General features: G+C 37.3%; 1 protein-coding gene across 1 annotated transcript in view; it reads left to right on the forward strand.

Moving 5' to 3' along the window:
• Positions 1-55: 55 nt before the first annotated feature.
• Positions 56-14449, forward strand: part of REL (REL proto-oncogene, NF-kB subunit) — a 33924-nt gene continuing 19530 nt past the window's right edge. Inside the window, exons 1-3 of the mRNA XM_007075372.3 lie at positions 56-398; positions 10295-10437; positions 10951-11099. Of these exons, the coding sequence (XP_007075434.1) occupies positions 389-398; positions 10295-10437; positions 10951-11099 (302 nt within the window). The 5' untranslated portion in view covers positions 56-388. The remainder of the gene's footprint in view (positions 399-10294; positions 10438-10950; positions 11100-14449) is intronic.

The raw sequence follows: 14449 nt of genomic DNA on the forward strand, positions 1-14449 counted from the left end.
GCGGGGCGCGGGCCTCCGGGACGCCCCGCCTCTCCGCCCCCGGGGCAGGCGGCGGTGCGGGGGTCTACGTCAGCCGCGGGAAATCCCCTCTCCTAGCTGCCCGCCCCTCTGCCTGGCCGGCCTGTGGCTCTGGCGGCGCTCCGCCCCCTACCCCTGGCTCCCGCACCTAGGGAGGGCGACTCTGGGTGCTCCGAACGCGAGAATTAAGGGGGTGGGAAGGTGTGAGCCGCAAACTCCGAGGAGGGCGGGAAGGAGGAGGAGGCCCCGGGGGTGGTCAGGGGAACAGGGGGTCCCGTCGGCAGAGTCCGTCGGCCGCCGGACCGACGCGGGCTGATCGCGGAGGTCTCGGGTCTGGACGCTTGGAGCGGGCGGCGAGGTGAGCGGAGCCATGGCCTCCGGTGAGTGTTCCAGGCGCGGGTCCGGACCGGGGGAAGGAGCTCCTCCGGACGTCGGAGTTTCGGGGGTCCCAGTTTTGGTTGTGCGCGTTATGTTTTAAAATCGTCTCATCTGGCAAATTGTCAGCCTTTAACAAGTTCCCCGGTTCAAGGTTTGCGTGCGAAATCAAAGTCACGCTCTGTAATTTGATGCCAACGATTTGATTTTTAGGATTAGGGAAGTAACAATTACCTAAATAAAGGAGGACGGATAGTTCTCGTATTTAGAAGTTGTTTTATGTTGAAATGGTGGTTATGTTTTAGAGCAGGAATGAAGAAGCTTCAGACCTCAGGAGTGCGCTTTTTTTTTAAAGTTTAATTTCATCAAGTGCCGAGAGGTGATCACTGATGTGTTGACAGTTGTACAAAATGTGGTGCGGCTTTAAAAGTCACCAGTGGTATCCCAACAGCTTTTAAGTGGAAACGTTGCTTGAACAAAGTGGACAGTTTCTACTCTAAAGCGCGTACATTCTGTTTTATGGAAAAGTCATTTTTTTTTTTTTATTGGAAAGGAGTATTAGAACACCGGTGCTTTTAAAATAGGAGCAGGAATGAAAACTGTGCATCACTAATGTAGAAACTGATTTTCAGTTAATAGATGCGTCCATTTCTTGCTTTGGAGGGAAACGACTTTATCAAAAAACAGGTTAGAGGACAGGGGAGGGAGTCACAAGTATGTAGCCGTGGTTTAGATCTGTTTGTAACCTAAAGGGAAGTAAATCGAGTAGATTGTTCCAGTTGGACCTTTACAGGATGCTGGCAAGGTTCATGAGGCCGTTTCCCGGCAGAGGGAGCAGCTTGAGCAAGGCTGGGAGGCCTTATCGATAGTATTAAGTTAGCGCTGTACTAAGTGGCAGAAGAGGGGACCTTATTTTTGCTTGACCCGCGTCCTCCCAAGTCCCTGGTTCAGTGACCCTCAGAAGGCTGATATCTAGCAGAGAAGAGGAAGTAGAAAGCATTAAAGGATTTTTTTTAAGGGTTGAGCAGAACAATGCCGTAGCTACTGCTGTAGGCCGAAAAGGAAATTGGGGTGGTTCACATGACATTTGATTTCACTTTGTCTGTGGTTTTCATGTGAGAATACAAGTGTAGTTTAAAATATTTCAACTTTCTCTTTACCCACTTCAGTGACCCCAAACTTTAAGATAATTTTGTAAATTTATAACTTCAAAGCACATTTAGAATAAAAGTGCAAAGATGATCTGAAATATTTGGCTAATTTATTATTGGTTACCAGAAAGAGATTTTGTGTGAAAGTAGTAAAGAAAGGTGAACATTATAAATAAAAAAGGTCAGACTGCTGTCATCTTAACCAAACTTCGTTCATATGTGGCTTGAATACAATACTTCTAATTATTTTACAAGGGAGAAAAGAACCATTTACACAGAGGGTAGCATAAGCCCCACAGCATTCAGGAAGACGATACAATTTAAATTTGTTTAATGGCAGTGTATTTTGTGCTGTTGTGAGAGCTGATTCCCTAAATGGAAGGGGAAGAAATTTAAAGGAATGGAAAGCTGTAGAGCAGTTATCTCTCTTTTTTTGTTTTTGTTTGTTTTCTGGGTTTGTTTTTTGTTTTTTGTTTTTTGCCTTTTCTGGAGTTGCATTGAAATGGGACTATTTAAAATATAACAAGTTATTTGGGGCGCCTGGATGACTCAGTTGGTTAAGCGTCCAACTTCCGTTCAGGTCATGATCTCACGGTTGGTGGGTTCTAGCCCCTCGTTGGGCTCTGTGCTGACATTTCAGAGCCTGAAACCTGCTTTGAATTCTGTGTCTCCCTCTCTTCCTCTGCTCCTCCCCTTGCTAGTACTCTTTCTTTCAAAAATAAATAAATTAAGTAAATAAATAAAAATAAAATATAACAAGTTATTTAAATTGGAATTCAGTTGTTTGAAAACTGCCAAGGAAATTTTTAAAAAGGAGTCTGGGTATATTTTCCTTAATCACTTGTAAAGGCCTTAGAGAAAAAGATGCAGTAATTACAAATTCTTTTCCTGTTTTGAAGCAGTAATTGAACCGAAAGAGTAATAGGAAAAAAAATTTTGCTTAGTTTATCTTTGTTTAGTTTAGATTATTTGTAGTAAGGTAGTATTGGAACCTCAAAAAGTATTTTTATTGATTACCAAGCACTTTAGACCGTGTCTTTATTTCTCACCGGATGTCATATGTAAATAGGTATGTGTAGTTGCATATGTTATCTGTATAACGTAAAAGTAGGAGATCATAATCTCATAGGCAAAATTATATAAGTACCATGAGTAACTGGGACTTTGATATGTTTATGATTCTAAATTTTGTTCAGGTAAATTACCAAATTAATTATTTAGGATTTCACAGATCAGGTTCTATTAAGTTGTCTTTATTGCTTGTTTGTTTGTTTGTTTGTTTGTTTTTAACACGTTGATTTTTCTGTCTTTTGGCACAATTAATTAGAACAGGTATTGCTAAGAAGAATGTTCCTTGTCCACTTAGGGTATGCGTAGGCAGTCATTACTCTTGTATATTTATGATTCTGTTTTGCTTAACATAAGCAAAATTAGCTATTTTATGTCTGAATTTAAGGCTTCTCATTGTTCCAGTAGAAAGTACGGAATGCTCTTATGCACACATAGGTCTGTTTCCTAATAAGCAGTACTGTCTTTGGTAAAATATGTTTTAATATTTAGATAATTGATTTTTATTCGCAGTTTTCTTAAGTATAGTTCTGTTGTGTCATACAATAGGAAGTACATGAAGAAATTGTTTTTGTAAGCCACAATACTTCCAACTCTGTGGTGTGAGTTTCAAGAGAACTATAAGTATTTCTCTTGAGTAAGGGGAAAAAAAATCAGTGTAGGTATGATGCAACTTAATCTTTAACGATAAAGCTGGAAGCTGGAATTGGCAGCTAAAGCAAATGACTTTTTTAAGGAGAAGACTGCACACTGTAAACACGAAGGCTGTTTCAGACTTGCCACCCATGAAAACGTAGAGACAATAGTGGTATGAAAGAATGAAGGTACTGACAGAATGAAGTGGTATGATAGAGTGAAGGCACTGAGTGAGCAAAATGGCTAGGGAGGAATCATGATGAATCATAATTGGTCCCATCTGGGGTGTGTGTAGTATCTTTCCCAAATACAACTTAGGAGGCTCAGCATTTCCTTTTGTCCTGTCCTTCTCTCATCTGCGTTCTCTGCAAAGGATTGTGTTTGTAGGCACATGACACAAATACTTGCGTGGGACATACTTATACTAAAAACCAGTCAATATTTGTTTAATACTTTTTAAAATTGGCATCCTGTAATGTTTAGTTTTAAATTTGGCAGGCTTTTTAAAAATATATATTTATTTATTTATTTTGAAAAAGAGCATGCGCGCACAAGCGGTGTAAGCGGCAGAGAGTGAAGATACAGAAATCCCAAGCAGGCTCAGTGCTGTCAGCACAGAGCCCATCCGTGGGGTTTGATCCCACAAACCGTGAGATCATGACCTGAGCGGAAACGAAGAGTCAGTCGCTTAACTGACTGAGTCACCTAGGTGCCCCTAAATCTGGCAGTCTTAATCAAGACAGGTGATTTGGTATTGCCATTTATTTTCAATTTAGTTAAATACCTGAGTAATCTGGGACAGATTTTAAATATTTCTCTACTTTTTCATCCCAGAAGTTAAAATTTTTTTTGAGATCCTCCCTGCCCCCCAACACAGTGAAATCTCTAGCACTTACCAACTCTTACATCTTTTATTTACCTTATGCTGCATACATCAAATACACATCCAAAACTTTCCTTACTTGGATTCTTAAGGCCCCTTTCCCAGTCAGCCTCAGATATTGGAATAAATCTGGACTTTAGCCCATAATGAAGCTGGTTTTATTCCAGTTCTGCTACTCTGTGAGATAAAAATGAGAGAATAACTATTATAAAGGCTTGTTTTTAGGAACCCATAAATACCCATCAATGTTAGTTTTCTCATGTAGTGGAGCTGTTTGGGGACTCAGACCTCTAGGAAATGGGACTTTCTAGAGATAGTTTTGAGTATCCTGACATTCTAGAATTCTGTGAAACCTTAAAAACTTACAATAATAGGCTAGAACAGATGCTAGACAGGAAATAGTCTTTCAGGAATATATAAGACTACCCATTTACTTTTAAACAATTTGAAATGGTTTTCTGTATTTTTAAACTAGGGCAGAAGAATTTAACAGTGATGTTTGGAGGCAGTGTATCTTTTCTCTGTTGTCCACTTAAATGATACTGAACGTTCTGAAAAGAAAGAAAATAAAAAATTTCTTAGTAGATAAACAGTGTGTCCTTTTGCTAATGATTGATATAACTTATCCTTCATTTGATTTCTTTTGCACCTTCTGTGTTATTCTCTTTCTATCCTGTGGGAATAGGCTTAAGTTTTCTTTGCCTCTTCGTTAACTGAATGCCATTCTATGTGAGAAATGGTAACTCTAAATTTTGACCATAATTAGGAAGAAACGGAAAAGCTCACGTGTGTCTTAAGGTAGAGAAGATTATCACCACAATTCAGTTGGGTTCCTAGGTTTGAGGAATGACAAATCTTTTCTTTTTCTCCAAAGTGAGTGAAGGTGATATTTAGAAAAGTGTATATTGTTAGCTCCATTTCCTCCTTTGACTCTCAGGCAGTCTGTTATCCAGTACTTCTGTAAGAGAGATGTGGTCTGTAGTCAGTTATTCTCAGCTGTGGTGTTGACATTTTAGTGTGTTATCATTTGCTTGCTGTATTGTAACGAGTATTACTAATGATAGTTAAAATATTAGTTTTGCAAACAATTTACCTTTTAAATAGATCGCTGTGATTGGAGACCATCCCATCATAATGCCTTTTTCCCTTGCTTATATTTGGCTAAGCTTCTTAGACTGGGAGAGAAAGAAGACTTAAAAGTTGTCAGAATTCCTCTGCCTAGTTTGTCTATCACCCAGCTCATACTTGTATATGAATTTTTGGACTGCTCTCTAGATATGTGCATTGTTTCTGCTTCTTTATGTTTTAGGGCAGTGGTTCTTAATCAGTAGTTTGTTAGAATGGTTTGGAAGGCTTTTTCAGAAATATGTTGGGGCTTTAAAGATTTCTGTTTCTATTCAGCAGATCACAGGTGGGATCAGGGCGTGTATGTTTTTTGAAAAAGCTTCCTAGGTAATTCTGATACATACCCTCACTGTGAACTCTGTTCCAGGAATTTCATTGGATCTAAATACTGACTTCCCTATACCAAGATGCATTATCTTCTTAAATTAAGTTGCATTTATTTTAGGTTATTTGCTGTAATCAGTTATTGTGACTTTACCCCTAGTGGTTTTTATGTTTGGGTTTTTTTGTTTGTTTTTTAATTTGATCCATTGGGGTCCCAGCTATCATATTTGCTAATGTCATTTATAATTTCTTTTTCTTATAACTTCATAATGTTGAGCTTTAGCATCTATAAAATGTGATAATAATTCCTGTTCTGTTTTTATGAAGATTAAAGTTGAGAGGATCAAATAAGAATATATATAAGAGTACTTTAAAACAGTGTTATAATTACTGTAGTTAACTTTTTACTGAACAATTAACACTGGTTCCCAGTGCTGGCTATAAGGTTTTAGTTAAGGTGTCTATTTCTGACAATTAAAGCTCCATTTTTAACTTTTATTTCAATGTAATTTAAAAAAAATTTTTTTAAGTTAATTTATTTTTGAGAGTGTGTGTGTGCAAGTGGGGGAGGGGCAGAGAGAGAGAGGAAGACAGAATTTCAAGCAGGCTCCTTGCTGCCGTCGCAGGACCCCATGAGGGACTTGAACCCACGAACCATGAGATCATGACCTGAGGTGAAATCAGGACTGGCCACTTAACTGGACTGACCTACTTAGGCACCCCACAATGTAATTTTTTTTTTTTATCTTAAAAACTCAAATAGCACCTTTTTTTTTTGCCTAAGTGCAAATAAAAACATGAATATATCTTGCAAATATTTTGGCTATATTTCAGATGTTTTACAGTATTGTTAAAAATGCAGGGGTCAGCCCTAGCTTTTGTATAGTATTGGTTAAAGAAAAGTGCAGTAATCAAGAACTACTTAAAAGAAATTTCAACTTTTCAAAACTGTAGTGATTTGAGATAATCTTAGTTGAGAGTACTTATTTTCCCTACAATTCCCTCATTGATATTTTACCTTCTTCCACTCCATAGATGACTACATTTCAGCACTTTTTTCAGGAGAGTAGCATTTTAAGGCAGAGTACTGAGGAAGGAAATAACTGGTACACTGTACTGATGCGTGATATAAGTGATTTATAGTTGGGAAGTAGTTTTAAATCATAAATACAGATAAATTAGACTGTAAATAAGTATGAAGATTAGAAAAGTGTAGCAATTCTGGTACCCACAAAGCACTGTTTTTTTTCCTTAGTAGGGAAACCTACTGAAGGATCATCAGTATGATCCTTCAATGTTTGTGTAACTTACACAAACAAAAAGATTTTTAGATTTTCAGTTATTCATTCTCCAGATGTTTACCGAATATCAGTGTATAAGGCACTGATGAATACGTTACAATTCTTGCCTTCAAGTAGCTTGAAAAGAAATAAGACCAGTAACTTGATGAAGTAAAACAAGTTGCTTTTTTTCAAGAAGAAATAAAACAGTGAGTCTCCCCTTAATTATAGTAATTTGGAATAATTGTCATAAACAAAATACTATGGCAAATTAGAGGAGGGGGAGATTATTTCCAGCTGGGGGAATGTAGAATATTATAATAAACTGTTGGTTGCTCATGAGACTTTTTTTTTTTTTTTAACCAATAAAGAGCTTCTTCAATAGGAAGAATAGATTTCAAAGGGTTTTAAGTACTTGATGTTATATGATAACTAATATTTTTCATTTTTATAATTTCACATTTTTAAAAATTATTTTAATCTTTCAGCAACTGCTCTTTTCTTGTCTATAGCCTTTTTTCAAAAACGCTTTCTACTTTAAGGTAGTATTTTGTAACCAATGAAATATTTGAAAAATCACTATGAGCCTAACTAGCACTTTTACTCACACTCATCTCCCAAAAGTTAGCCACTTACCATTAATGATGTAATTCTATATCAACTTCCCACCAACCACCTTTAAATAAATAGTGGGCATGGATTTATTTGACCTTTAGTTCAACCACATAAATTATTTTATGTATCACTTTAAATATTGTTGAGTATTGAGAGGAAAATGTACTTTATTTTCAAATACTCCTTCAATAATATATAAGGATATGAAATATTTGAAACTGAAATGTGAATTTGAGTTATTTGAAATATGTGAAGTTGAAACACTCATCTGCATGCCTTACATTTTTCAGTAAAACTGAAATAAGTGTTAGGAACAAGAGTAGGTTAAAGTCCGTTTTCCCTGGCTCTTTGTCTTTTGCCTAAACAAATAGGTAGTAAATTCAAACAGGAGTCTGAACCAACCAATTAATTAAAGGTAACATTAACACTTCATTCAGTAACCCAAAGTAGAAACTGTGGAGCCTCAGTGATTCTTTACTTGCTCTTAACCCTAATGTTCAGTCACCAAGGAGTGTTAATTTTATGTTTTCAATAATCCTTCATCCTTGTTATTACTACCATATGTCAGACGTGCCCTCATCATTGGGCACAGTAGCATAACAGCCTCTGAACTGATCATCATGCTTTCTCCTTTCTTTCCAATCTGTCCACTGCCATCAGAATTCTTACTCTAAAATGTCAGTCTGATCATATGGTTCCCCTGCACAAAACCATTCATTGATTCTTTGTCACTCAGAAGGAAATCCAAATCCCCAGTGTACTCTGGCATTTGGTTCTAAAGGTGAAAGTGTATTACACGTTCATTATGGTTATATTGGTGATTCTTAAACTTTCTTTTCTGTGCTGCCACGACTTTGGACTCCCTGCTGAATGCCAACTTTCTCCCTTCCCCCTCTGCTCTCTCCACCCTTTTGCTTCATTAATTCTTTTTCCTTTAACACAGGCATGTCTGACTCTTTTGCTCTTACTGTCATTTTATGCACAATTTGTTAGCATAAACAAAATTTTGTTTTGTTGGACTCTCCTATAGTCTAATAGTTTGTGTTGTTTGCCTCATTGGTTTTTTTTTTTATTTTTTTTTTTAACGTTTATTTATTTTTGAGACAGAGAGAGACAGAGCATGAACGGGGGAGGGTCAGAGAGAGGAAGACACAGAATCTGAAACAGGCTCCAGGCTCTGAGCTGTCAGCACAGAGCCCGACGCGGGGCTCGAACTCACAGACCGCGAGATCATGACCTGGCTGAAGTCGGACGCTTAACCGACTGCGCCACCCAGGCGCCCCTGTGTTTGCTATTAAGATAGGACTAAGTAGGAGTCACAAGTCCTCTTCCTCATACTGTACTGGGAAGACCCATTGTGTTACCCTTTTGAAGAGTTTTCTTGCATTCTAACAGAAGATAAGTCTTTAGTCAAAGAAATTGATTATCTAATTGTGGGAATTTAAAAGTCACTAAGCTGACTGAGGGAATTTTTTTTAATGGAAGACATCTTTACCTCCCTGAAGTAAAGACACATTGCTAAGTACCCTACTTGTAAGCACACTTGAGTGTCTCCACTGAGCTTTCATTTCCACAAAATGGATCATAAGAGGGGGTAAACAAACATGCACGTGTTCTAGGGCAGCTCTATTGACATATAATTAATGTATGATAAATTACACATGTTTGAAGTATGCAGTTTGATAACTTTTGACATAGAAATACAACTCTAAGAATCATTATCACAGTCAAGATAATTAACATATCCATCATCCCCCAGGTTTCCTCATCCACTCCACACCCCTGTTCTTAGGCGATCAGTGTTCTGCTTTCTTTGATTATAGTTAGTTCATATATTCTAGAGTTTTATATAAATGGAATCCTACAGTATGTGCGCTTTTGGTCTGGTTTCTTTCAGTCAGCATAAAGTTGCATGTTTTAAATGACATTCGTTATAGAAAGTAAGTAATTATTTTCTTTTCCTCTGTTGTGTCTCATACTTTAGTAAAGGTTTAGATGGAACTGATTGAAAATTGTGGTGAGCTTAAAATCACTTCTGGAACTTGTTTGGATATACTATGTATCAATCCTTTAAGATTCCAATGGAGATATTTAAAAAACATATCCTTCTGCAAGGATTTAAATGCATTTTCAGTTTCTTATTTTTCTTTCTCTTTAATGTTAATTTTTGAGAGCAAGAGTGAGTGAGCGAGCGTGTGGGGGTGAGGGGAGAGAGAGACAAGGAGACACAGCATTCAAAGCAGGCTCTAGGCTCTCAGCTGTCAGCACAGAGTCCAACACGGGGCTGGAACTCAAAACTGTGAGATCATGACCGGAGCTGAAGTTGGACGCTTAACCGACAGAGCCACCCAGGCGCCCCTGTATTTTCATTTTCAATTAGCCGTCTTTTAGTACTGTTAAGAGTCTAATGCAAAATCAAGCAGTTAAACTCACTTTTGGAGTATGATATTGCACTTCTGAAGACTATCTTGACCCTTCTGTGGGAATCTTGAAGGAAACCCTTCTACTTGTTCTCATATGAGAAGTGGATATCTCTGAAGTGGGTATCTCAGAACTTCACACTGGCATTAGCTGTAGATATTAAATGATAGAGTGCTACCTAATAAATATGATTTGAGTGATCTGTGTTAACATTATGTTAATTATGAGTGGGAGAAGAAGGTGCCTTTACAATTCAACCTTGGGTAATTGTATTTCAACCTTATTGTTTAATATTGGGAGGGAAAAATTTTTAGTCTGCTGTTTTGAAAGAAACAAAATGGTTAAATCCATTATTACTGCTATCCTAATTTCAATCTTCCTCTTTTTCAAATTTCCAGGTGGGTATAACCCATGTATAGAGATAACTGAACAGCCCAGGCAGAGGGGAATGCGTTTTAGATACAAATGTGAAGGGCGGTCAGCGGGCAGCATTCCAGGGGAGCACAGCACAGACAACAACCGAACATACCCATCTATCCAGGTAATAGACCATTTTCCTGTGTGTACCTAACTCTTAATTGCTTCATATTTTAGCTATAGCAATTACATTCAAGACCCAGTTTCTTCACAATGTGCTGTCATTTCTACTGTGGCTTGTGCTGTCATTTCTACTGTGGCTTAAATATATACTTTGAAGGGGTATTTATGGTATGACAGTGAACAGAAAAGCCTGGCATTCAGTGGCCCAACATTCAGGTGTTTTCTCATGCTCCATGATAATATTATGGTATAACTTGTTTTAAAAGGAAAATGGGCAGAATCAGATTATGTGACCAATTGAAATTAACGCAGAAAATAGTACTCCAGAGAACTGAGAGGTAAATTCTTCCCTTCTGGTATTCTCTGGAAAGTTTCATCCAAACTGCATTTGCCAGTCAACTGGACTTTATTTATCTGGTGCTAACTGCATTATATATATTCAACTCTCATTTAGTAGATCAATTCTTAATGAGATAAATTTATGGATTATATCTTTAATTTCCCCCTTTTTCAGATTATGAACTATTATGGAAAGGGAAAAGTGAGAATTACATTAGTAACAAAGAACGACCCATATAAACCTCATCCTCATGATTTAGTAGGAAAAGACTGCCGAGATGGCTACTATGAAGCAGAGTTTGGACAAGAACGCAGACCCTTGTTGTAAGTACACAGTCACAGATCTCTTTAGGAATAGGATAAGCATAGGATGCTCTGTTTACTATGCATGTACATCTGTTATTTTTTAGCAGAATAGAGTAAACATTCAAGGTTAGTTGTGGTTAATTCTACTATAGCCACTTCTCACTTGGATGCGAAAGCTTCTCATACTATGAAAACTATTAATATAACTGCTGTTAATGAAATAACGCTATAGTGTACCTTTAAATTTTCTTACCATTTGCTTAGAACCACCCTTTTATTCTTTACTAGTGGACAGCCCATGATGGTAGCAGGAATACTTATTGTTACTGAAGGTATACATAAACTTATTTCATGCTGTGATTTTCTTTCTTAGTTTGAACCATTTATGAAAGGTTTTCTTTCATATATTTTACTTTGTCCTTTCATTAATAGTTAAAAATCACCAAATATGAGAAAATCAACTGGAAAACTGGAATTATTATTTAGAAAAGGACAGGTTATAAAAGTAACATACAATAGTAATTCTAAGATAAAAAAAATCATTTAACACTTTGGTGTTGGTGAGGCTGCCACAAGATGGGTCCATTATCATGTTGGTGGTAGTACAAATTAATCAAATCCTTCTGGTATGCACTTTCACATAGGAAAAACCTGAAAAATATGAATGTCTCTTGAACCGGCAATTCTGTTTCTAGGAGTTTATCCTCAGGAAACAATTAAGCTTAATTTAACTATAGTGATATTCATTGCAGCTTTGTTAGTAAAAGCAAAAAGTTTGAAGCAATTGAAGTAATAAACAGGGAGGGACTAGTTAAATAAACTGGTACATCCAGGCATTAAACATAACATTGCAAATATCTCTTTGTATAGAAAGATATTCACACTATGTAAGATAAATTGGTTTTAAAACAATATGTGATTAAAAATATATTTTTTTAAATGTATGTGTACATATACTTGGTATTAATAGTAGTTGTCTCTTGGTGGGTAAGATTGTGGGGTTTTATATTTTTCTTTTAACTTGTGTTTATTCTATAGTTAGTTTTTGTGATGAACATATATCGCCTTTGGGGAAAAAAATGAACCTAATTACAACAGGGAAAATGTTAGTAGCCTCCTTCTGTATTAGTAGTGACTATTTAGAAAATATACTTTAAATTTATTATTATTTTTAATGTTTTTATTTATTTTTGAGACAAAGAGAGACAGAGCATGAGCAAGGGAGGGGCAGAGAGAGAGGGAGACACAGAATCTGAAACAGGCTCCAGGCTCTGAGCTGTCAGCACAGAGCCCAACGCAGGGCTCTAACTCACAGACCGTGAGATCATGACCTGAGCCGAAGTCGGACGCTCAACCGACTGAGCCATCCTGGCGCCCCTAGAAAATATACTTTAAAAATATTCCTCTCACAGTAACAACATAAAACCAAAAATAATTAGTAATGCACATGTGGCAAGAAATATTTCCTGTTTATATTATTTGACCTCCCAATGCCATTTTACACTGTGGACCCTTCCTTTCTTAGAACATTTTTATTTCTTGATTTCTGTGAAAATAACCTCTCCTGTTTTACTTCCTACTTTTCTCGATCTTAGTTACAGGCAGTTACATTTTTGGACTATCTTGGTTATGTTCAACAGTGCCCTTTATGGCTGTCCTGTTTCTCCCCCCAATCCAGGTTTCTGTTAAGGATCACATATTGTATTTACTTGTCATGATTATTTAAGTTGTCATGATTATTAAAGTCTCCCTTAATTTAGAACAGTTTCCCAGTCTTTTTTGGTCTTTCATGGACATTAACATTTTTGAAGAGTCTGGGCTGTTTTGAAGATTGTGTTCAGTGTGGATTAGTCTGAATAGTTGCTGGTTTATATTCATGTTAGTAACACGAATAATACATTCATGTTAACCTGAAACAATTTGGATGAGAAATCTACAGAGGTGCTGCTATGTTGTTCTCAAAATATCCCTTCAGGAGACATGGGATATTAGTGTTTTCCATTGGTGATGTTAATCAGCATTCTATTGTAAAGAAAAACTTTTCCTTTTTCCCCTTTCCTATTAAAAAAAAAAAATAGCACTGTAGCCCCATGGATTCTTATATACACTGTACTGTAGTCCATTATTGGCATTATTATTTTGATGTTCGGGTTGACCCATATATGACTAATGCAAGCCCCTTCAACCTGTTTCCTATGTCCTTTTGATATGTTCCCATCTTTCTTTGAGCACTTTTTTACTTTCTGACACAGCAAAGTGTTCAAGACTTACTTGTACTTTTCTTGCCCCAGCTCTGAAATCAGTTTTTTTCTAAGGAGCCCTGGTTCCCTTCAGTGGAGAATGGTATTTAGTCCCATTGTCTTTTTGACATATTCTTGTAAATATCAAAACACCTCAAATAGAGTATTCCCAAAACCGTGATTGTACCATGATCATACTTTTTTCTCAGTGCTTCTTCCAATGTGCCTTATCTCAGTGGTTGCTATAAAAGCCCCAAACTTGGGTATCATCCATGACACCCCTCCCACAGATGCATACTTTGAATTCATTAACCAGTACTTCTTAAATAGTTCCTGAATCTATGCACTTTCCTCAGTGACCTCCATCACCACCACACTACCTGTAGTCTAAATGTAAGCTGCCAGAATAGCCTCCTGACTGGTCTGCTTGCATCTTTTTGTACTCCCCCTCTCCCCCCTGCTCCCCAAGTCTGTTCTCCACTTAGCCAAAGTGATCTTTTGTAAAAGTTAAGTTAATTTATTCAGAGTGAGCTTTTCAAATACAAATCTGAATGTCAAATCCCCATTTAAAATATTTTAATGGCTTTATGTGGCTCTTGGAATAAGGACAACATTCCTTATTGGCCTGTGAGGTCTGCATGGTCTCCTTGTATTTCTAGCCTGCCATTATACTGTGCTTTCCTTGAACTTTACACTCCAGTCATAGAGGCCTTCCTTTAGTTTGCTGTATTTACAATGCTCTTCTGTAGGGACCTTTGCTTGTTCTGTTCCTCCTGCCTGAAGTCACTTTACTCTTCTCTTCCCCTACTTCATTTCTGTTTATATTAAGTATCAGTTCATACAATAAACCTGTTTGTCCATCCAGAATTGATCAAGTCTCTCCCATCAAAGGCTCCTATGACAAAGTGTATGTCCCCCTTATCAAATTTGTTAGGATTTCAGTTTAGCATTTGTCTTTGTTTTTTTATTTTATTATTATTGTTATTATTTTTAATATTTTTATTCATTTTTGAGAGAGACAGACAGAGTGTGAGGAGGGGAGGGACAGAGAGAGAGGGAGACACAGAATCTGAAGCAGGCTCCAGGCTTGGAGCTGTCAGCACAGAGCCCGACGCGGGGCTCAAACTC

Source organism: Panthera tigris, chromosome A3 (genome assembly GCF_018350195.1).
Source record: "Panthera tigris isolate Pti1 chromosome A3, P.tigris_Pti1_mat1.1, whole genome shotgun sequence".
NCBI lineage: Eukaryota > Metazoa > Chordata > Mammalia > Carnivora > Felidae > Panthera > Panthera tigris.